The sequence below is a fragment of the Strongylocentrotus purpuratus genome, unplaced genomic scaffold (genome assembly GCF_000002235.5).
Source record: "Strongylocentrotus purpuratus isolate Spur 01 unplaced genomic scaffold, Spur_5.0 spur5_contig_844, whole genome shotgun sequence".
Lineage (NCBI taxonomy): Eukaryota > Metazoa > Echinodermata > Echinoidea > Camarodonta > Strongylocentrotidae > Strongylocentrotus > Strongylocentrotus purpuratus.
The window spans coordinates 1,935,442-1,960,917 of NW_022145551.1; the positions used below are offsets into that span (position 1 = coordinate 1,935,442).

Below are 25,476 nucleotides of genomic sequence, written 5' to 3' on the forward strand. Positions count from 1 at the left end.
CGAATATCAAATATCAACGTACATTTGTGCGTGTGTGTGGAATTTGCTGCTGCAAAAAGCATATCCAATGCATTTCATTTAAATACATTCAATTCATTCTCTCACTCTCACTCTCACTCTCGCTAATCCCAACATAATACATGCTGTAGGCATCACTTTGGCGCAATTCGATTTTTGCACTCTCGCCAACAATGTCTCCTGTTCATCTAAGCGTGAACACATACCACACAAAAATGATACCAACTGATTTGGGATAAAACACCTTTTATAAGATGTATAATACTTTACTGTTCATAGATGATTTTTTAAATAGTTAGCAGTTTTCTAGGTGTAAACTTACTGTATATAAGAACTGTTAATCGGATCTTTGACACATGGCGTCAATCATGTCATTGACAAAGTTATTATTTGTACTTTTATCCCTTTAGATTTCGAATCTAACAAATACCAACATCACGCTGTTGAATCTACGTTGATACATTCATAGACTTATGATAAATTACAATCAATATTTATCTTTTTTCTTCAAAATGCGTTAAAGGTAAAGTCCAGTTATGTTCATGCGATTGCATTGTGAAAAAAAACGTTGTGGAATCGATCAGAAAAGGTTGATCATCTAGCATATAAGTATTGGTGTGTATTGCAAGGTTCTGGAATCATCAAAATGACAAGAAATATGGCCCAGTTTTCGCAAAGTTACATGCACTGTACGCAGAAAGATGTATATGGGACTATACGCACACGTGCTCGACACGTGTGTGTATCTCTCACAGACCATGTAGATAAACTAATTTACCAAATATATCAAATAGTAGGCGGTTTCCCGGCAAAAATGTTATCATCATGTATTAGTCAAAACATATTCTTTCACATGATGGTAATAAGAGCTTCCATTTCATTTTTTGAAATTGGGGCGTTTCCAATACTGGTCTTTACCTTTAAAATCATCGGGATTACTTTTTTTTCAGCAAGCGACAACATCCGGATCGACTTTAGTAAAAATGGCACCCAGCCTTGTGCTCCTCTGACCCCGACCACCCCGCAGCGATGTCTTCAAAGATGACCACTGATGAGGGTGATACAACCACTGGCTCCTCAGCACCACAGGCTGGCGACCACGGTAACACGATCTCCATCTCCGTGTTGCTGATGTGGATCGTCCTGTTCGTACAGGGTGTCTTGTTTTAGAGTGGGAAGCAGCAAGTCAGTCAGATCACACTTGGTGACAGAGTATTCACAACGGCTACTCCCAAACTGTGGAATAATCTATTTCTTCGCAACCTGCAGCAGTCTCTCAATACTTTAAAAAAATATCTAAAAACTCACCTCTTCTGTTCACAACTAAATCGTAAAGCGCATTTGAACATGTATATGGAAAATGCGGTATATAAATACATTATTATCATTATCATTAATATTATGATTATGATTATGATTATGATTATTATTATTGTTATTGTTATTATTATTATTGTTATCATGGACTTGTACACTAAGAAATCCATATTCAGATCATTCTTGATATACATGCCTAGTAGGGGACTCTTTCACTCTTTCAAGTTAGTGATCATTGGTCAAGAATTCGGTGACGAATTTATATTATGTCTACGATTTATATTCATCTAGCATGTAAATTTCCTCTATTGTGTACATTTCCGTTATCATGCATGATATGGTACATTATATTACTATATGCATCATGTCATGTTATTACTAAAAGAAAAAAGAGTGTTTCTGCTGGATATAATTTTCTTTCTGTTTTGCTATAAACACTGTATTGTAAATTGATTTATACGGTATATAATGTTTACAGAATATTGATATGTTACATTACATTGTAAATTGGTAAATTGACTAATATGATGTATATGTTCCCAAACAGAATATTGATTGTTACATTACATTGTAAAGTGATTATAAATTTATAAACAGAATATTGATGTACATCAATGAAGTTTAATGAATACAATACAATACATGTATATCCTTTACTACCATATATCCTCTACTTATCATATGTAAATGTTCTATATATACATGATATATAAATATTTAATCAACCATGTATGTTTTCCTCTGCTACGTATATTTCATATTTCCACTACACCATGTGTTTTCCCCTCTGCTCTGCGTGTAACTTTATCCACATGCATATTTCCTCTACCATGTATACCACTCACCCCCCCCCCCCCCCTGATTCTGGCACCGCCACTGAATTTATTGTAGACGCATATTATTATAGGAAAGTGGGTTAGTCATGTATCCGATCTCACAAAAAGGTGTATAGGAAGTTGTTTCGTTGCCTTAAGAAGTATATGGAATGCCTCTAGATGACCTTTTACTATTAAAGATACATTCGTTCGATTTTAGATTATAGGGTACCGGTTTTCAATGGTAATTTAACAAAAACTCATGTGTCTACTTTAGAACGTATTTAGAAACGAGCTTGCAAAATCATTTTAGGATGTCAGTATGAAAGTTATGAAGCAGCATTGGAAACGTGCAATCTACGTTCGTTAGAAGCAAGACGTGAGCAGTTATGCATAGATTTTGTCAATGCTCTTGCCAAACACCCACAATTTAAAGAATGTTTACCTTTTAGACAACAAAGCACTTATTCTCATAGGTCTCACTCAAAGTTTAAACAATAACACTGTAAAACAAAACGCTTCCAGTGCAGCTCCCTTCCATACTTGATAAATCTCCTTAATAAAATGTAGTACTAATATAAATTGTATTTTTAGAATTTCACAGTTCATGATTGCACTATGTGACTGACTTTAAATAGTTTTTATCTCGATTGTTTGCATTTCTGAATGTTTCTTGCCATTTCTCCTCATCCGTAATAATAAAGACCCCCTTTGTCTGTCTCTTTTCCCCCTTCTCTCTCCCACCTTCTCCTCTTTCTTTCTTTTTCTCTCTTTCTCATCACTCTAACTCTCCCTCTCCTACACCTTTTTATGAAATGCTATAATGTTTGATTTTTGTATTTATGTCATGGTTTGTGTTATTTAAATTTGAATTGCAATTGTATTGTGTCTTTGTGAAATGGATCGCAATTCAGCGTTGGCTGCGATAATCTTTTTATTAAACCATTTCTATCTACAAAGTACGAAATAGATATATGTTTTTGCGTGTTATGCTGAATAGACATATAGGAAGAAAAAGAGAAAAGAGGGGGAATCTCGTCTATGAATGTAACAATGCTTGAGACTAGTTTCTCGTTCTCGATATGATATATATAATAGGCATGTATACACACTTCATAGTCATCTATAATGCAGTTTTTTGGCGTGCAATGATAACACTGTGAACATAATATTATAAGGCTGAACCGGACGTGCATTTGCCTGACACAGCCCATGGAAACCAAACGCATGATGATACACCGTTACCATAGACACGAGATGCCGTCCATGTCGTTGCTAACGATGGTTTGCGATATCTCTAGGGAGACATAATTGAAGTGCCATGTTTTTCCTCATTTTTTGCCTTAGGAAAGAGGGATGTTATGAAATAGAAATGAAATAATAAATGGCTTGTCATTTAAAAAACAATCATCAATTGTTGTTCAAAGCGCTTTACAGTTTTATTGATTCCTCAATATGCTAATCATTCGAATGAAAGCATGTTCAGATTGTATCCGATGGAAATTTAAGGCGCAATAAGTCCGCAATTTTGCTTGTTAAAAGGAAAACAACCCTTCGACTAAAAAATAAATGCAAGCTTGAAAAGTCAGACAAAGAAATTATTCAAAATTTGGATAACGACTCAGAAAATTACTATTTTTAATTTAAGATCGGAGAAGTATTCTTTCTTTTGTATTCTGATAACTCAAACCGTTCAGTTGCTTATATTTACGAAGGAACAAACATTCTTCAAGTACAAGTGAAGTAATGCTTTCTATAATACATCGTCAACATTTTAAAAAGGGACAGTTTCAATATTTTGTTTACCCAACAAATCTGAGAGTTCCCATCATCCCTATATTAGTTTTGATATGGACTGCTAATGGAAGATTTCACTTTAATTATCATTTCAAGCATGTTAAATATTTGTGTATGAATAGCAAATCAGTATATGACGTTATATACTTTGCTTCTGATAGATAATAAAGGCGTTATAAATAAAAGCTACCTTGGTCAAGAGTGACATCGTATAGACCTATTGATTATTACTATTATCATTTATATTAATGATCAGAATTAGTAGTAGTAGTAGTAGTAGTAGTAGTAGTAGGTGTAATAGAAGTAGTACAGTAATAGTATAAAACAAGGTTCCCATTTAGTGATCTGCTAATATGACGTGATATAAAGATGATGAATGTAATTGAAATGCGGTGATATTGATGGGTGTGACAGTTGTAGCATGGAAGTGATGGATTATCATGGTTAGGATTAAGATGGTTGGTGACGGAAGTGGTGCTTGTGGTCGTGATTGTGTAATGGTGTTGGTCGCTGGTGGTTCAGTTGGTTGGAGAGAAGGTGACTAACATGTCTATGAGAACTGGGATAATCAGAGCCATTTAAACAAAGAGTTGGCCTGTTTAGTTTCACTGTCTTGGTCACAACATGGCGTATGTTCTTTTGTTTTGCAGCAAAGCACTATATTCGTCATATTATGCCCAACTCGAACCGGACGCAACTGAGTTGACCAAGCTATATATATATATATATATATGTCAATGCCTCCGGTGAACATTTACAAATAGCGTCCCTTTTAGAATAACTTTTTCTTTGCATGTCCAATGCTATCTCAACGGCCTACAACAAATTATATAGGCACCAAAATGAGAGCAATTTTGGCTGGTATTCAAGTCATAATATAAACGAAATGGCGTATTTCGTGAATTAGTCACTATAGGGTTTGATAACCACTATAGGGTTATCAAATAAGACCCCCCCCCCCCATCTTATTTGATGGATGATAACATTTGTGGCTTTATTTGTGGCACTGGCAGGACACTGATTGGCGTGAGGTCCAGCGGTCCAGATTTGCATCCAGGGGTCCGCCTTAGGGCCCTAGGCGGGGTCCAGGGGTCAGATGAACATATTTTGTATACCTTATTTTGTTGTGACACTGGCAGTTAACTATTCTTTCTTTTTGCTCTCTTTCTTTTTATTTCTCTTTAATTTACTTTTTCAAAAAAAGTGTGGGGGGATGGGAGGGAGCTGGAGGCTCCCTATCCCCGCCGCTCCGCGAGCCCCCTCCCCGATCAGTACGCCAGTGCCCCTCCCCCCTGATCTACACTGATCTTTGTTGGCGGAAAAGTCGCAACTGATCTCCCCTACCTTTCTTCTATCTCTTTGGTTTCTGTCCCTTTCTCTTCCCTTTCTTCTCTCTCTTTAAGATTTGCTGGGGGGGGGGGGGGGAGAGCACATTTTTGGGGGGAAGGGGCCCCGGAAATTGGAAAAATTACGTCGTCAGATATTTCGTTTAGAGACTTTTTTTATCCTTCTTTTTTTCCAGGACCCGCCACTGCCCTGGAGCTACTCTACTAAAGACATGACAAACCCGCTTGTACACGGGGGGGGGGGGGGGCAGGTATAATTAGCGAGCTATGCCAGGTATAGAGTACCAAAGCTGTGACATCATAAACATATATTCTTATAATTTCTCAATATGAACTTCATTTTCCAAAAGAGCATCCACTCTTAATTACTCAAGCACATTCAATTTTACGGAAATCTCTATTCTGATAAGCGCCCTCTCGTGGTATGAATCCAATCCCAGGACCGAACCAGACCAATACGGTACTTTCCCTACTGTTTCCCTACTGTCGACGTGACGATCAGTGCACGTCATAATGCAGCTGGACGGTTGTAGGAGTATGACGTGAACGCACAGCACATCCATTCTTCTTGCTCGATTTGTTTGACATACTCGATACATAAAATGTAATCTGCGGATAACCACATTAACCTTTCGATACATGGGCCCTATATTTTTCTTTAAATGTTTATTGTGCAAGCGTCTTGAATAGCACTGGACGTGAAAACTGGGTTATATTCAACGTCGTCGTCGTCATCATCATCGCCTTGCTCCATTCTGTGGATGATTATTGAGGAATAAAGCAGTGATTGCAACAATTTGTATTTTACCCGGATTGTGAAAAAAGGAAAAAAAAAGACATCCCAACATTAGATAGGTTTTGTGACGCAATTTGAGCGCGTTTCAATACTGAGTTTATTGTTTTACTTGCAAGCTTGCTGATAACGGTTGCGTACACGCAGGATAAACTTCGGACAAGCCCTGTCGTCTGCTAACCCTATTCGAGAGCCGTCACTACTATACTGTTTGACGTTGCCTAGCAACTACGCAACAAGTGGGCGGGGATAGCAGCGGGTTTATTTTCCCACGTCCTCTCATCTATTGATGTTATCCATCCGTCTCAAACAAGACGGGTATTCAACACTCATTAGTCATCGTCTGTAAAGGGTGACTCCAAAAGAGAGCAGTGTAGAGAGCAGTGACGAAATCAGACAGTATTTCTATTAAACTAGTTCGTTAGTTTTGCCTCATCCATCGATCCACAATCGGATTTTTATAAGCGGTGGTTAAATAGTGACACCTCACTACTTTGGTGATTATCGCTTTCAATTGGGACACCCCATTTTCATTTTGAACTGATGATTTCTGCACGTGCATGCATATTTCTGCAAGGTTCGTGCTCTTACCACCGATTTCATTTAAACATTTATACATCTAGCTGTCTCGTATCACTTCGGTATTACATTTCTTTCTTAGTCTGTCTTTTACTTGATTATTCCTCTCCTTCGGTAACCCTCAATTAAAGTGGTATATAGATTTTGATTAACTTTTAAACAATATCCTTCAAAATATAACGCTTACGATTTTTTCTGGATCGAAAATAATCTGCTAAATTTGACAGTCGCCTTTGATGAACAGGTGGACGCTACATTATTGAGTGACCTATGCTGATCCGGCGAGGATCCAAAGCGCTTTAAGGGGGTTAAGATGATCACTTTCGGATTATCATCGTGCTACTGACGGGGGAACTTTGCGAAAGGGAGGGGTGCAACACCACACCCCTGTGATTACCCCTTCCTACATAGATTGATCCTAGATACTGCGAGCTTGTTGATTGATCTAAGAAGGATCTGTCGCTTTACTGGGAGATATCTATTGTCACTTTGGAGTCGTGCTAAAAGTGCACCAGTGGGTGAGCTTCACCGCTTTTAACCTTTTTGGAAGTCATCGTGTTCAGTCAGAATCGGTTGGTGAGCTGCACCGCTCTAACTTTCTTGTGAGTCTTCAATACCAACCAGCATCGGTGGAGAGAGTGACACCAATTGAAATAAAAGGGGTGCGTCCTGATCTCATAGGTGAAATATTTTTCGGGATTTTTGGAGAAGTTGAGGGGGGCAAGATGACGGGGTCTACCAAACAATCACCTGTTAAGATGCAGAGGGATATACGATTCACTGTTTTGGGTCAGAGAGGAGTCGGTAAATCAGGTGAGCATATCTTGTATTTTCGTTGTGGTGACTATTGGTGATGGGGGTGGTAGTGATAGTGGTAGTGGTAATCGTAGGTGGTGTTTGTGGTAAGAGTGATGGTGTTGGTGTTGTTACGGTGGTAGCGATGGTTGTTAGTTGTAAGGGTGATGGTCTAGTTGGTCATGTTTTGGTTATGGTAATGGTAGTCGTCGAGTGGGTGTTGGTCAGGTGATGTACGGTGTTTGTGTTGGCGTTTGCAGGGGCGGAGCTAGCTTTTTGCTCAGGGGGGGGGTTGACCAATAATGACGATGCGGAGCATCGTCCACGAGCCGCGAAGCGGCGAGCCGATTTTTTTGGGGTGTTTATTTGAACCCCGTAAGTGATGTTTTCCTGGCATCTATTAACACAATGGAGACCATAAAAAGCAGTGCATGATAACGTCTTTTTAAATCAAGTAACAGTTAAATACACAGTTATATCCAGAGTTATCATGTGTTTGGTTAAGTTACCAGATGAGTTGAATATCTTCTCACAATATTTGCACTTGAAAGGGTTTCTCTCCAGCGTGCGTTCTTTTTTCTTTCTTTTTTTCTCTTTTTTTTTTCCTTTTTTTTTTTTTTTTTTTTTTTTTTTAATGTGGGGATTTTGGGGATGAGAATCGGCAACGCTGGCCTAGCTTGTCACTTCGGCGGTGGCCCGTGTCCTCAAAAAAGCTGATGGGGGGGGGGGGGGGGGGGGCAAGGGACTCTGTGACATTTGTTCGCCCAACCCCCCCCCCTCCCCCCAAAAAGAAATAATAATAATAATAATAATAATAATAATAATAATAATAATAATAATAATAATAATAATAATAATAATAATAATAAATGAAATAAATACATAGAAATAGAATAAAATAAAATTACAAGTTTAAAAAAAAAAGATAAGGTTTCAAAAAAATGGTCCCCGGATTTTTTTTTGGGGGGGTTGCAACCCCCCCCCCCCCCCCCCCCCCCCCCCTCTAGATCCGCCACTGCGTTTGTGATAAGTGTGGTGGTCTTGGTGGTGTAGTGGTGGTAAAGATGATGATGTCGCTGGTCGCGTTGAGCTTGAGGTTATTGTGGTTGTGCAGTTGGGGTTGGTTAGTCAGGTGATATTGGTCACTGATGGGTTTTTTTTTAGTTGTGGTTGTGCTGATGGTCTCTTAATTTTCTATAATATACCAATAACAATATTACAATTACGATAATGTTAAACTTGTTAATTGTATAGTACAGGAGGCATTCCAAGCTATAACACCCACCATATTAAGTGGCAAGGTTTTAGAAAGTTAATTCATCCTTATACCAACTTTCTATTACATGACTGGTTCGTATGAGGAAAATGTGTATTGCAGAACTAGAACTACCCTCATATCGAGGCTCGAACCGAGGACCTTCCTATAATATTCAGCAATTATTCAAACTACTCAACAACCCAACCTTCCCAGTCAAGGGCGCGAAGCTGCACGAGTTACCCGATTGTTCGCAGTGGAAACATAACACCCGCCATGGGCGTCAACGTGTTAATCGAAATTTCCTATTGGCGTATCCAAAAGCGAGCTTCTCATTTCGAGTCAAGGATGGCGGTGACAAACAACGAAGCTTATATAAAACACTAATTCTTGTAACAACCGATTATGAGCATGACTGGTCCAGGGTGGAAGCCTTATAGATGCCGTGAAACAAAATCTTGTACAATCATGATGGTAGTTGATATGACTTTTTTATTTGGTAGAGCAAGTATGCTGTGCTCGATCTTCTTGCTCTGTTCTTGTTCTTTTTGTTCTTGTTTTGTTCTTGTTCTTCTTGTTCCACTCCTTCCTTCTTCTTCTTCTTCTTGATTCTTCTTTCTTATTTCTTATTCTTCTCCTTCTTCTCCTCCTCTTCCTCCTTATCCTCCTTCTTTATCTCCTTCCTTTCCTTCTTTTTCTTATTCTCCTCATCCTCCAAATTTCGTGGAAAACAAAGTTATCCAGCTAATCAGACAATGAAAGTCTGCGGATTTTAGGCTACTTATCCAGGTATCACTTAACGGGAAGGAAGTCATTGTCTGCATGAATCAAATCAATTAACCCGTTGACTACTGAATTATCTAATTCCCATAGACTTAACACAGAGACCACCAGGTTCCAGTAAGCAATGGGTTAAGTACCTCTATGGAAATCAGTATCCGTGCTGAGCAGGGTTTTCACCCCACAAGTGGTAAATAAATAAATAGATAAAAACGAATATGTCACATTAGTATATGATGTACCATAATCCATTGCAGTGGTATAGGAACGGAGATGCGTGCCCCCCCCCCCTCCTCGCGCACCATTTTCGAATGGTTAAACATGAGTAAAGAAGAGGAAGAATTAAGAAGAAGAAGAAGAAAAGATAGATAGGTCTCGATATATATATATATATATATAGAGAGAGAGAGAGAGAGAGAGAGAGAGAGAGAGAGAGAAGAGAGAGAGAGAGAGAGAGAGAAAGAAAAAAAGAAAGAGATAGAGAGTGAGAGATATGGATAGATAGATAGGTCTCGAGAGAGAGAGAGATACACTGTCGCTCATATAGTTGGAATATTTTTGTTTCAGCCCAATTTATGGAATTATTTTAAAAATAATTCCATAAATTGGGGTAAAAAAATATTCCACCGTTATGAGCGACATTGTATAATATATAGAGAGAGAGAGAGAGAGAGAGAGAGAGAGAGAGAGAGAGAGAGAGAGAGAGAGAAAAGAGAGAGAGAGAGAGAGAGAGAGAGAATGAGACGGGGGGGATCCCCTCTCAAACCCTAGCTCCACGAGCTAGTCAAAGAAGGGGGGGGGGGCACTCGTTTCCCGAATGCTTAATCATGATTATTCGAGGATTAATAACACACAACATTTTCCAGACCATGAAAATCAAAGTTCTGAAAATGTCATGGGATTCACCGTGTTTATTATGCCTAAAATTGATGAATTACTGGTACATTACACTGAAAGATTACCTCTAAAGTTCTTTTACGCTTGAACGAAGCCCTATATACCCATTCACTATAGGGTTTCCAGCAAGATTTTCATGGCAATCGCGGCGAAAATCTATAGGAAGATGATGAACAGCATTTTCACAGGCGTCTCTTTTTGCTAACAGCGGGACCTTTTTAATAGGTCAAACACCCGCAATCACTGCCATTATCCCACTTCCCGTCTACAGTGCACCTCAATGAGACGGACTGTCATTTTCATGTCAAACTTAATTGAAGCAAGCAGACAATTTCCACCAAATTTGGACACGATTCGTTGGCCAGACACGCACATCTAGTTCAGGTTTTTGGCTCTCTTTTGCGCCTGACCTATTTATGATTTTTCCTCTTTTCGTTGTTGTTTTGATATTATGTCGTCCGATGAATTTGACCCAGAAAACAGTCTTTAACCCTTTGACTATTCAATACTCTCATATCCATAGGCTTAATACAGGGCCCCCGGTTCCCCGAAGCAAAAGGTTAAAGCGTATCAGTATAAAAATAATGATGTTCCGCGTATAACCCCAACAGATGTTGTCTCCAACAGGGGCATAGTCGGAAAACCGAACAACTATTGGCCTGGGTATTCAATGGTGTATGCACCCGATATTATACAAACTTTTCCCATTTTTCAGTCATCTTAATCTCCCATGAGAATATGTTAGTACGACAGATGTAACTTGTTTGTGCTATGTTTAACCTCCGGACTAAGTACATGTTTCTATAAAGTGTATTATTTTACTCAAATATATAGGCCTATACAAAAGAAAATTGCAAATAATATTCTTTAATTTATAATAATTATTTTTGATTTCTTGGTCGTTCATACCTCGTTACGATTTTTTGTTAGAATTAATCTTATCATTTTCTTATAGATGAAATAAACATTGACAGGGTAACCACGAAAGGTTCCTACATGTACATTCTTCATTAAAAAATATTTTTTTAAAATAATTTCGGTGAGGGGTCCAAAACATTATCAAATTCGTAAGGCCTCAGGTTGGAAAGAGAGAGAAAGAGATCCACTGCACTAGCTCTCTCTCTCTCTTTTAGGAGATATCACTTTTCGCATGCACGTTCGCACATCCTTCAAAACATTCTTCATGTTTTACATGCAGGGCGTGGCGATGCGATAAACACGATAAAAACCCCGTTCGCAAAGAAACAGGTCACAGGGGCCTCAATTAGCTAGGTAATACAATGCTCTCATCTTTTTTTCTGGTCAATTCAAAAGAGCACTCCAATTTCGACAACAATTCGCTTTGAAGGAGAGCAAACCATCAAGGAAACCGAGGCGTAAAATCTTGAGTCTAGGGTTTGAAGTCATGAATGTTGTTGAAACGTGAAATCACTAAACGTTTAAAGGATGCGAAAGGCCATTTTTGTTGGATAATAGTGTGCGCGCCCGTAAAGAAAAGGGGCTACCTGGATTGCTCCTCAGGGAGTGGGGAATGTGCACTGTATTATGCAGAGTAGTAATGGAGTCCAGTGATCGGGTTTATTATAATTACGGTACATCTTGTAAGCGCTCATGATGATAAAGCGACTTTTTAACAAATTGGTATTATTACGTCAATTTGTTTCAACCCGTAATATATATAATGTCATTGTGATGTGCTTACGAACAGCTTTCCAAAAAGCTGTTCCAAAAAACAAACTAAGTCATGATTTTTTCCCCAAAAATGTTGACCGTTGATGTTGTTTTCTCCGTGGGAGGACCTATATTATTCAACATAATTATATTCAACAAGCACAGCCGAATCATGAAAAGGTTCCAGACTGAGGGTTGCCCCGTATTATGGGCTGACCACTGAATTCGCCATTTTGAGAGTTTGAAACCTATATCCATAATGATTTGCCTAAATCTATGTAGCACTCAAGTAGGTTAAGTGTCAACACATTTATTTGATAGGAATTACCGCTGCATGGTCGTCTTTTAAAATCTAACTTAACTATTTAAATTAACTATCATTTAAATTTACTAAACTAATATGTATACCTATTCAATAAATACATTTGATTTCTTTCCATGTGTCTTTCACGTGGTTTTCAATAATTTGTATATACTGATGTATTGTAAAACGAAATATTTGTGTGTGAATGAAGTTTTCTAAATAAGCATATAGCCCTATCTACTTATTTTCCAAATAAATAGAAATAGATACATGTAATTGTTACCCCACTTCTAATTTCTCGTAGCTTTCTATTTGTTGACCAGATTACATGCACCCTTTCACATGTGATCTGTCACCTTTTCTTCTCAAAGAAGATTGTTGTCACGGCTCGATGGCCCTTTAAAGGCATCGTTTAACAATGTTAAATCTGAGATGCACGGCCCTCAGTGTCTGTAATATGGTGTAAAATTGAAGCCCTAACAAAATTTGCGCTTCAAAATGATCATGAAGTGCCTCAAGAAAGTACAAATCTTGTGATCAAGTGACCGGTTTTACCATACTCATTTTCTCCAATAGACTGTAGTGTTATAAAAACCGTTAGGAAAAAAAAAATGATTCCGGTTCCGATCATTAATATCCTGATAATCAGACAGGCGATCGGCTTGTAAAAGTCATGGGTTTCCTGAACTGACTGACCTAAAGATTTATAATTACCATTGCAGCATGAGCTCAGTGGATAGAGCTCCCGCTTCATGAACGGGAGGTCGCGGGTTCGAACCCCGGCCGAGTCATACCAAAGAATTATAACAATGGGACCTTCTGCCTTCTAGCTAGGTGCTCAGCATATTAGATTGGAGAAGGGTAGTAATAACATTTTATGTTATGCAGGGCCCGCTGGAAGAGCAGTTTCATAACTGAAGTGGCTACCCTGGGTAAATAAAACGTTATTATTATTATTATTATGAGCTGAATCCAGGATTTTGTTTCAGAACCTGAGACAAAGATACTCAATCCCTTTAAAGGTAAAGACCAGTATTGGAAACGCCCCAATTTCAAAAAATGAAATGGAAGCTCTCATTACCAATCATGTGAAAGAATATGTTTTGACTTATACATGATGATAAAAAATTTGCCGGGAAACCGCCTACTAATTCATATATTTGGTAAATTTGTTTCTCTCATGGTCTGTGAGAGATATAGGGTAGTCCTATATACATCTTTCTGTGTATAGTGCTTGTAACTTTTAGAAGAATGGGCCAAATCTCTTATCATTTTGATGATTCCAGAACCTTGCAGATGCTAGATGCTAGATGATCAACCTTTTCTGATCGATTCCACAACGTTTCTTTCACAATGCAATCGCATGACCATAACTGGTCTTTACCTTTAAATCTCGCAGGTAATTCACGCTTCGCCAGTCAAGCTGATCTTCTTTGAGACGAGGAGATACAAACACAATAACAAGGGTCATCGTACCCTGAAGCACACTTCATTTGCATGTCTGGCTTATCTGCAGGTAGAAAACAGGTACAATTGCATTGATTGAATTTATTCACCACTTTCATTTTAAAAAAAAGCACGCGAATTCCAAAAAAAAAAAAAAAAAAAAAAAAAAAATCTTTGAAATAACCAGTGATAGGAGTGTATTACCACAACAGGTACAATTGCAAATCAAAACAAAATGATAAAATGTCTTTGAAATAAGATTGGATTGAATTTATTCACCACTTTCATTTTCAAAAAAGCACGCGAAGTCGCATAATACAATAACATTTCTTAAAAACATATATCTACTATTATTACGGAGTGGTTGGATCATCATAAAGTTAAAGAGACTTGTGTAGATGATCATAGTATGTAGATGATCCTAACAATAAACTATTTATATATTTTTTCAAAGCAGGAACGTAAAAAAAAAAGGGAAAATGTACAATTGAAGAATGCGAGCAGAAGAATAATTAATTAGAGGGGAACATAATGCACAGGCCTATAAAACAGGTTGACAAATCACCAACATACAAAAGGAAAACGAAAACAGGTGCAAACACAAAATCAAAGCAAAATTTTACATGATCAAGGAAATGCGATGAAAAAAATTATGAACAGGTACTGCTGGAGAATGAATATAATTAATTTTAATATGTGTGGTCGTCATGGCTGTCGGGATTATTTAATAATAATCATGATAGGGTAAAATGATACTTGACCTTTAGTCAAAGTTTTCGTAACGATGTTCTTTCATCAAATTTTTATCAGGTGATGTTTTGTTTGCTGGTGTTGCTTTATTTTTCTTGCTTAGATTACAAATCCATAACGGTATGTGCAGTAATGAATGTAGCAAGCACTGGTTACTATCATTTCCCGTAATTTACTAATTTACTTTTACATTTTAACATATACCAATGGTTTCTAATGAATCGGGCCTGTAAATATATGCTTCTCTTTCTTTATCATCGCTTCTTTCGTTTTTTCTTTCCATCTCTCAAATGTCCCTTTCCTCCATATTTACAAATTTTCGGCGATGCCCTGGGGTTTGCTTATGTATTTTCAGTAAAGTTCGTCCAATACTTTTTGATAACGTTTACCATTATTGTATCTTACTAAAATACCGTTTACCATATTTACGGTTAGACCTCCTTGCAGTGCGCGAGTGGCGGTGACCTGTAATTATTATACAAATAATACACATCAGTGAGGGCATTAGTAAGAATTGCCCACACAAGGTACCTTTGGAACAGTCAAACATTATTATTTGTTTTATCAGATTATGTTTTTATAACATGATTTTACTCATGACCGGTCATTAGAATTGGATAATGACCGGTCATTATCCAAATTACGCGTTTGGCAAAATAAATGACTGGTCACGTGTACGCTTTCAATCAATCATTAATTTTTGATTAGGATCCACGTCATCATCTTAAATATGTGATACTCGCTCTTTACCTTTATGACCGGCGCTGCAAAATATTGTATATTTCTCTCGAATTTCACATTTTTCTCGATCTATCAAAATATCCTTTCCCTCTCGTTTTACCGTGACTCGAGTACGCCTTCGGTGTTGCTCTAGTAAGCGATACAAAGCAAGATAAATCGCTGCCATCATGACTCGTATGAAGTAAATCGAAAATGTGACTGATAGATCGGGAGTGAAAACTTAAAGATAAATGCTTTGGATTAGCTCATGCAAATGCAGATGGTATAAACACAAGTATCCAGTACGCAGTGATAGTTTTGTTTGTTCGCTTGTTTTTATTTCATAACAATAAAAAGTTAAAAATATGACTGATAAATCATAAATGTGTATACATGTAGATATGGCGGATAGCCAATTACACATGATGTCACTGTTTTTCCATGGAGGTCCTATACAATGTAAAGTAAAGAGAAACATTCTTGAGAGTTTAATTCTTCATACTTTATTTAAAGATAAACTTTAGAACTGGTAATGCGATTGCATTGTGAAAGAAAAGGTGTGGAAAGGATCAGAAACAGTTGATCATGTAGCATGTAAGTATTGCTGTGCACTGCAAGGTTCTGGAGTCATCAAAATCATAATAAATTTGACCGAGTCTTGGTAAAGTAACAAGCACTCACATAGAAAAGCTATATATGGGACAACACACATGATGTCGGGGCTAGTACTACCTTGATTTCCTTGTCTTTCTATGCTCATTACTCAGCCAGTATACATTTTCTTCCAAAATTGTTTCGCACATGTCATTTATTTGTAATCTTGAACATTCAGTGTAAGTTTGGTTTGATTCTGTGAGAATTTTTTTTTTTTTTTACCAGTACTGGAGTTTATCTTTAATTGACCATGTTGTAAATAGGCGATTTTTTTCAATACAAAATTTACTTAGACCCATTAAAGATATACCGAATCGAGTACACCTTGTTTAAATTAAAACTGGCAAAACACTAGTCATGTTTGTTTTAAAGAATTTATATAATTTTAGTTTACTAGGTTATAACGAGTGTAATCTAATTTGTCGTTTATAATGCTTCTGAATCTAAATTATCAAGTCGACTAAATCCTGCCCAACATAAGCATTGCAAAACACAAGATACATGTACATTAATATGTATGAATTGTTAGTCTATTTGATAGGCCATTTTCGTAAAGTAATTAATTTAATGCACACATCTTTGTTAAATGCCTCGTTATAAATTACAAAGCCAAAATGTTTGTCTTACCTAGCAATAATTAATGCATGCAGCTCACATTCTGACTATTGAACTACAATAACAACTTATAACAGGCACTTAACTATGATTTATGCATTATATTTATTACATTACGACAATGGTCTATTAAGATGCGAGGGAGGAACGAGCTAATAAAACACAACTAAACATTCAGAATTTACACTCAACTCTGCATAGCACATTCCATTAATTTCATTTACACAATGTAGTACATTACAGTAAATGCCTTTAGGGTGAATTTATAGCCTATACACAACAAACACTTGTCGTCTAAAAATGTATACCGACAGGTCAATTAAAGTAACATTGGGCAAAACGATCAGTTGCCTTAATAGAGTACACATTAACTAAATCTCAACACAATTGTTGACACTCTGTAGCAAATAACAATAACAAGGATTGTTAAAGTCCTTGACATTCCTTACACACTTTGAGTTATCTAGTGAATTACCAAAGGAAAATACGAAATATATCAGCTCAAACATAATGATTCTACATGTACCTCTATGCACTAGAGCTGCTAACTACTCAGAACTGTGTATTTCAGTACTCGATTCTTGAAACTAAACCCCCTTTTTTGTGAGTTTTCAAGCAAAATTCAGTAGCCCACCACTAAGTACAACAGGGTTACACACAAAAAAATGATTTTCAAATTCAGAAAATGGTGCTTCTGTGATTAAACTTTCTCATCATTCGCAATCTTGAGTAAATTGTCAATTTACTTCCGGTATACAAAACTTTAGTTCAACTATCCCCTTCATATCAAATATCCTCTTTTGGGTCTATGCATCAAATATCAACACAATTCGGTTCTTTAAAGTTTCAACTTGAACTAGACACTACATATTTGTATGCTCATGCATTGACCAAATAACATGTTATCATGACAAATGATTCTCATTTGTAGTGGTCAAATATTTAACTCCTGCTCTTAGGAAAAAACATGTAAGAAATTACGTATGAATATCGTTCGAACAAAAAAATCTTTCAGCAATAGTCTCAGTTCAATACTGAAATGAATACATGTATTCTGAAGTCCATTATAGTCTTTCTTCAAGTATTGACTAATAAACATAATATGACATAGTCTATAACAAGGCTGAAATGTTTATTACTCTTCAAGAGTAGAGTCCACTGTCCTCAAATATAACGTGCCCGATTTACCTCAAGGGCACAATGTTACCGCAAATAGTCTTGTATAAAGTCTGAGGACTGTTTTTATCAATTTCTTGCGCTTAAACAAGTTTGTTGCTGTAAACGAGTTCTGTCTTGCGTCGACGTCAGTCTAACTTGAATATGATGATCAGGATCTTTCGCTTGTCACGGATCAGGATAATCGCGACATAAAAAATTCACAAGAGGCGGCGCTAGGCTCTCACCTCGCACGTTTAATTCATCGTGCATCAAATATAATTATCTCACATAAGAAACTAATGCTCCAATTTAGTCGTTCTTCGCTGTGGATCCATTTAAATTGAGATCGCTCTCCACGGTTCACCAATTTACGCTCTTTGCTTCTTCCAAAACTGAAACATGATGATCAGGATCTTACGCTCGTCACGGATCAGGAAAATTGCGACACAAAAATTCACAAGAGGCGGCGCTAGGCTCTCACCTCGCACGTTTAATTCACCGTGCATCAATATAATTATCTCACATAAGAAATGAATGCTCCAATTAGTCGCTGTGGTTCACCAATACGCTATCTGCTTCTTCCAAAAGACATAGTTTCTGCACAGGCCTGACTAGGATACCGGTGCTATGTTTCAGCTTCACCGATCGGACGAGCTTGTCCTTCCCAGGATAGGTTTCGATTACTCTTCCCGTCAACCACTTGTTCCTCGGCAGATTGTCGATAATCAGCACGATGTCACCTTCCTCCAGATTTCTCGTCTCTTTCAGCCACTTCTGCCGCTGTTGTAAGGAAGGTAGGTATTCCTTCACCCACCTGCGCCAAAACAAGTCTGCCAGGTATTGAATCTGCCGCCAGCGTCGACGTCCATACAGATCATGTTTCTGGAACACATCAGGTGGTAGAGCATTTTTTGACCTCAGGAGCAGCAGATGATTTGGTGTGAGAGGCTCTGCATCCCTTGCGTCATCAGATGTTATGGTGAGTGGACGCCCATTGATAATTGCCTCTACTAGACACATAAGAGTCGTTAAGCCCTCATCATTCAGAACCTGCTGCTTCATGACTGCATTCAAGACCTTTCTCGTAGTTCTGATTTGTCTTTCCCATGATCCACCCATATGGGATGCTCTCGGTGGATTGAATTTCCAATCAATTCCTTGTTGAAGGAGATTATCGTGGATCTTCTCCTGGTTCCATCGTTTCAATCCCTCCCTCAGTTCACGTTCAGCACCTATGAAATTTGTACCATTGTCGGATCTGATAATCTCTGGTTGTCCTCTGCGTGAAATAAATCTCTGAAGGGCATTCAGAAATGAATCCGTCTCCAATGAATGCAGTACCTCTATGTGTATTGCTCTTATAACCAGACAAGTGAATATACATCCATATCTCTTCACAGAGCTCCTTCCTTGTCTCACCATGTATGGGCCAAAGCAGTCAACTCCCACGTTACTGAATGGAGGTTTTTCTGGTACCACTCTATCTGCCGGCAAATCTGCCATCTTCTGTTCCACTGGTTTTGCACGTTGACGTTTACATGTGAAACACTTGTGTAGTACATGACGAACTGCTAACCTCCCTCTGATTATCCAAAATCGTTGTCTGAGTAGGGATAGCACATACTCCTTCCCTGAGTGACCACACATAATGTGGTAATGTCTCACCAAAAGCTGTACTACATGATGCTTGGAAGGCAAAATCACTGGGTGTTTTGTCTGCTCTTCTAGTGGTGCATTGTGTAGTCTTCCTCCAACACATATCAATCCTTCGTCTGTGAGTTTCACGCTCAATTTAGATAGTGGGCTGGATTTTGCTATTCGAGTGGGTGACCGTTGTGTAGTCTTATTTTGCTGTAAGACTCTGTACTCCTCAGCATAGGTCTGTTGCTGAACGTATCTGACAATTGCTTCTTCAGCTACAGTCATCTCATCAACTGTTACTGGCTGCTTCATATCCAGTAAATTCATATCTTTGCGTGCCTTTCTTCTCAAGCACTCCTTGACCTTCAGGATCCATGCAATACCTTTCTTCAGCCGGAACCAGGACGAGTAACTTTCAAGGAGTCTATCTGTCGCCTTGACTTCAGATTCGGCTGCAGCAAACACTCCAGTCTTGTCTTGCTTTACCTCTGGGTCATGCTCTAAGCTAGACTCATTCACTGTCAAGCTTTTAGGCCAATCGCATTCTTCTGACCACAAAAATTTTGGCCCTTCTTTCCATCGTCCAGTCAATTCCTCAGCTGTCAGTCCACGCGAGGCATCATCGGCTGGATTGACATCAGTGTTAACATGTCGCCACTGCCTTGGTTCAGATCCCTCATGAATGGTTGTAATTCTGTTTGCTACAAACGTATGGAAACGTTTATCCTCATTCTTCACATAATGAAGTACTATTGAACTGTCAGTCCAAAACACTGACTCTTGGAGCGGCAGATCCAGTTCCCGTTGTATCATACTGTCTATAGTGACAGAGAGTGTAGCCGCCATCAGTTCAAGCCGTGGGATTGTCATCCTCTTCAGGGGTGCAAGACGTGACCTTGCAAATAGTATGCTGCAGTGCACCTGACCCTCAACATCCTTCATCCGCAGGTAGGAAACGACTCCATAGGCTTTCTCTGAAGCATCTGCAAAGTGATGTAGCTTATACTCTGCTACCTTGCCAAAGTCGTGTGGTTTGATGCATCTGTTGACCTGGAATTCAGTCATCTTGGGTAGTTCCTGTAACCATTCATTCCATCTCTCTATTTCCTTGCTTGGAATCTCCTCATCCCATGCAAGTTTAAGTCTGGTTAGTTCCTGCAAGATCATCTTAGCCTTTAGGATGAAAGGACTGGCGTAACCGAGAGGGTCGTAGATGGAAGATACAACACTCAAGATACCCCTCCTGGTTTGGGGTTTGTCCTTGGGTCTAAATTTGTACAGCAAACAATCAGTTTCTACATCCCAGCTGATTCCAAGTGCTCTCTCGACTGGAAGAGCATCATGATTGAGATCCAGACCCCTCACATCTTTAGCTCTCTCTTCTTCTGGTATGGATTGCAGGACAAATGGGTTGTTACTGACCCATTTGGTTAATCTGAAGCCTCCTTCACTGAGCAAGACCATCAAGTCCGCAGCAAGTTTCACCGCTGTTTCTTCATTCTCAACTGACACCAGGCAGTCGTCCACATAGAAGTTCTCGAGAATGGCCTTAGATGCTTCCACTTTACCATTACCATCACCGTTTCTTGCTGTCTGACGAAGTGCATGGCTGCACACACTTGGGCTCCACGTACCTCCGAAGAGGTGGACGCACATCCGGTAGACCAGCGGTTCCTTGTTGAAGTCTCCGTCCTTCCACCACAAGAATCTCAACACGTCTCGATCTTCTGGAGGTACCCTCACTTGGTGGAACATTGCCTCTATATCTGACATGAGTGCTACTGGTTGCTGGCGGAATCTAAGCAAAACTCCCATCAAATTGTTGATAAGGTCCGGCCCCTGTAACACTGCATCATTCAAAGATACCCCTTGGTGCTTGGCCGCACAATCGAACACGATTCGCATCTTGTCTGGTTTTTGGGGATTCAAGACTGGATGGTGGGGCAAATACCAAACAGGGGTGTCCTTGGGTTGCCTAGTCTCCTCACTAACTTCCTCTGCATAGCCTTTCCTGAGGAGATCCTCTATGCCCTGTTTGTATTTCACATACATTGCTTGATCTCTTTGCAATCTCCTTGCCAACGATTTCAAACGCTGTTCTGCACTCCACTTGTTATCAGGCAAGTTAGGTGGTCTCCTTCTGAAGGGCACCGGTAGTTGGAAATGTGCACCTTCCCGCTGGATGTCCCTCTCCCATATTTCCATTACCTTCTTGTCATTGACTGACATTGCCTTGTCTTTCTTAAGCACATCTGTAGCTTCGATCTTCCAGAATTGGCTGACTTGTTCCTCCAGTCTATCATTACTGTCAATGAAGCTAGATGTAGCTTTGGGTACACCATCTGAACTGGAACCTACAGGTCCACTCACTGACCAACCCAATTTGGTCCTAACAGCATAAGGGCCATGCTGTCCTCGTCTCACCTCGATAGGTATCAAGGCTTCAGGTGAATCCTGCCCTATCAACAGTCCAACTTCATGTCGTTCAATGATCGGGAGGTTGATTCCTTCTAAGTGATGATATCCTGAAATGTCATCCACATTGGCAATGTGTGTGTCTCTGATATTAATGGCGTCTCTGGTATACACACAGGGTAGCTTCACACAGTCTGTATCTCGTCCCGTGTCTGCAATCAGACTAATCACTGAGGTCTCTATGGGGCTATTACGCTTCTCCAGTGTTGTCAGGCTTAAACCTTGCTTCCTTCCAGTAGCATTGAGTTCTCTGGCCAAAGTGGCTGTACAAAATGTACTGGTTGAACCAGAATCCAACAGTGCATATGTATTCACAAATACATTCTCTCCTTGAGCTCTAACCCTCACTGGAACAATGGGAAGCACACACCTTCCGGCCCCTGTGACACACTTCTTAACGAACCCATTCTGGACTTGATGGACTTCGTTGTTCTGGGTTTCAACTGGAGCCTGTGTCGTTGTCATCCTTCCTGCAGATGAAGATGCATCCTGTGCAAAATGGAGAAATTTTGTGTGTTTTCTCTGGCATCCTTGAACTGAGCATCTTCTATTCAATCTGCAAAACCTACTGGTGTGGCCAGATTGCAGGCAGTTGAAACATAGTCTGTTGTCCTGAGCAAACTGAAATCTCATCTCGGGTGCCATGGATTTAAAACTGTCGCACCCAAACAAGGAATGTTCTTGCCTACACTTCAGGCACTTCAGGTTGACTGCTACTTCTGTTACCTCTGTAGCGTACATGTAGTTACTTCTTGTACTCTTCTTGTTGAAAGCTGGGTTTGAAGTTTCAACTCTTTTTGTTGTTGCTGTCAGATCTCCAAAGACAGGATCATTGGCTTCCTCAGCAGCGTTGGAGACAAACCTTGCCATGTCCGAGATATCGGGAGAACGCTCCTGCTGTCTGATGTCTCTCACCAACTTTAACCATCTACCTTTAAGGTAATATGGAAGTCTCTCAGCCACCTTCAGCAACTCTCTCTGGCTACTAATTTCCTGCAGTAGATCCATTGCTCGAAGAGTTTCCATGCTGATCTTCAACTCATCTGCAAACTTCTGCAGCCCCTTCCGGTCATTCGCATGGCAGATTGGACCAGTGGTTATACGTTTGATCCAGGCTTCTCCTATCTTGTACTTGCTGCCAAAGCGTTCCACCAACAGCTCTCTGGCTCGTTGGTACCCATACAGTGGTTCCATGACCATACAGCACTGTATGATGCCCTTAACTTCTCCTTCACAGCAATGATATAACTTCATAAGTTTTGTCCCACTATCGAGTGAAGATCGACCAATTAAGTTGTCGAACGACATCATAAATTCATGGAAGTGCAAAGGACTCCCATCAAACTTCATCATCTCTACATTAGCCAGACTGATAGCTTCCAACCATCGTTGTTGCTGAACTTGGGTCTGCAGATAAAATTCTCGGTCGTCTCGTGGTTGATAAGCTTGACCTGAAATGGGAGATGAAGCCATTTGCTGAGCTGGAAAAGGAATAGTCTCTTGTAGGAGCGCAGGTTCCTTGACATCATGATTGCTGACATGATGATGATGTTCCGTAGCATGCTCTGCACTTTCATGCACCTGCTTGACATTCTGCTGACTGGAACTCCTATTCCCTATACTCGACACCTTACTGCCACTCCTGTGTTGCTCATACACGTCTTCTTCTGCCTCTGCTGCGCTGAGCTTGGCACGTAAGAGTAACTTAGCCTTCCTTTGCTTAAGGCGTATTTCTTCGAGTTCTATCTCTTGTTCTTCCTGGAGAACTGCTAATTCTGCTGCTATTGCAGCCCTCTTGGCCCTGGTCCTAAGTCCAGATGACGTGGTGGAACTCTTCCCAACCTGACTTGCAGAATCCTCTGGATTGACATCATCAACACCTACTTGACTCATGGTGACGAATGCTAAAGCTGTTATGAACTTTGTGTGACGTTAAATTCTGCTGAAGTGACCCCAACAGTAGGCTTAAAGAAAGGACGACGACATCCAAGTTGAGATACGTGCATAAAATGCAGTTCATCTGTAATATCAATAAAACAAACAAGCAATCATAAGCATGTGTACAAATTCACATGAATAAACAAACATCTATTGTATCGCACAACTAGCTTGCCATAAATGACCTTAATATGCATAACTGAGTAAAGAAAACCTTCAAGAATAAACTATGTGAGTAAAGCTCACTTGTGCAAACACAAACTGTATAACTGCCTCATTTATCTTATTCTAATGAACTGTCTCAAATTCTACCTTTGTTTACAAATATAACCCTTACAAATCATACCTCTCTATCTTGTAGGTTAACGTCATACACAAATAAACCCTCGACCAGCCTTATTTCCTGCCTCTATCTTACACTCTTTACTTGGTTCCTGAACTAAATTCCTATTTGCTTCTACACCCTTGACATTCTTTATAACCAAGGAAAACAATTCATACTCTTTGTTTCATGTCAATTATCATCACTCATTACACACAAATCTAGATTATCCTCAACACAAACTGATATATGCACAAATTGTGCATTCACACACATTATCCTACGTTTGTCTATATGTGGTGCTACATGCACAGACAACATTTTAACGTACTTTTCATCTTAAAATTACAGAAAACTAGATTTATATCTTGTGCCATTTTTGGCCTCATACAAACAATTAAAGATTGATTTATACAAATAACAGCTTTATAGTACTTACAACATTGGGCTTGTCTCGATTGTCGGGGATTACTGATGGAATCACTGTCCACAAAACATTTCAAATTTCGTGACTTTTAGGCTGGCCAACTACAAACGCCCTCTTACGACCAAATGAAATTATGGTTAATCTGAACCGACGTCATGACAGAAAACTTTCTAAATCTTACAATGAGATACAAACACAATAACAAGGGTCATCGTACCCTGAAGCACACTTCATTTGCATGTCTGGCTTATCTGCAGGTAGAAAACAGGTACAATTGCATTGATTGAATTTATTCACCACTTTCATTTTAAAAAAAGCACGCGAAGTAAAAAAAAAAAAAAAAAGAAAAAAAAAAGAAGAAGATCTTTGAAATGTGATAGGAATGTATTACCACAACAGGTACAATTGCAAATCGAAACAAAGTGATAAAATGTCTTTGAAATAAAATTGGATTGAATTTATTAACCACTTTCATCTCAAAAAAGCACGCGCATTCAAAAAAAAAAAAAAGATCTTTGAAATAACCAGTGATAGGAATCTATTACCACAACAGGTACAATTGCAAATCGAAACAAAATGATAAAATGTCTTTGAAATATGATTGGATTGAATTTATTCACCACTTTCATTTTTAAAAAAGCACGCGAAGTCGCATAATACAATAACATTTCTCAAAAACATATATCTACTATTATTACGGAGTGGTTGGATCATCATAAAGTTAAAGAGACTTGTGTAGATGATCATAGTATGTAGATGATCCTAATAATAAACTATTTATATATTTTTTCAAAGCAGGAACGTACAAAATAGGGAAAATGTACAATTGAAGAATGCGAGCAGAAGAATAATTAATTAGAGGGGAACATAATGCACAGGCCTATAAAACAGGTTGACAAATCACCAACATACAAAAGGTAAACGAAAACAGGTGCAAACGCAAAATCAAAGCAAAATTATACA

The 25,476-nt window shown here is 38.9% G+C and overlaps 1 protein-coding gene across 1 annotated transcript; it reads right to left on the reverse strand.

The window, feature by feature from the left end:
* Nucleotides 1-16,732: 16,732 nt before the first annotated feature.
* LOC115926248 lies at nucleotides 16,733-24,691 on the reverse strand. The gene is made up of 2 exons (XM_030990952.1): nucleotides 24,526-24,691; nucleotides 16,733-23,846 (listed from the first exon to the last, which is right to left on the reverse strand). Exon 2 carries the CDS (start codon nucleotides 23,717-23,719, stop codon nucleotides 18,254-18,256), a length of 5,466 nt encoding a protein of 1,821 aa, XP_030846812.1. The 5' UTR covers nucleotides 23,720-23,846; nucleotides 24,526-24,691; the 3' UTR covers nucleotides 16,733-18,253.
* Between the last annotated feature and the right edge of the window lie 785 nt (nucleotides 24,692-25,476).

Coding starts and splice junctions, on each gene's coding strand:
- LOC115926248 (XM_030990952.1), bottom strand. CDS start 23,719: ATGAGTCAAGTAGGTGTTGATGATGTCAATCCAGAGGATTCTGCAAGT.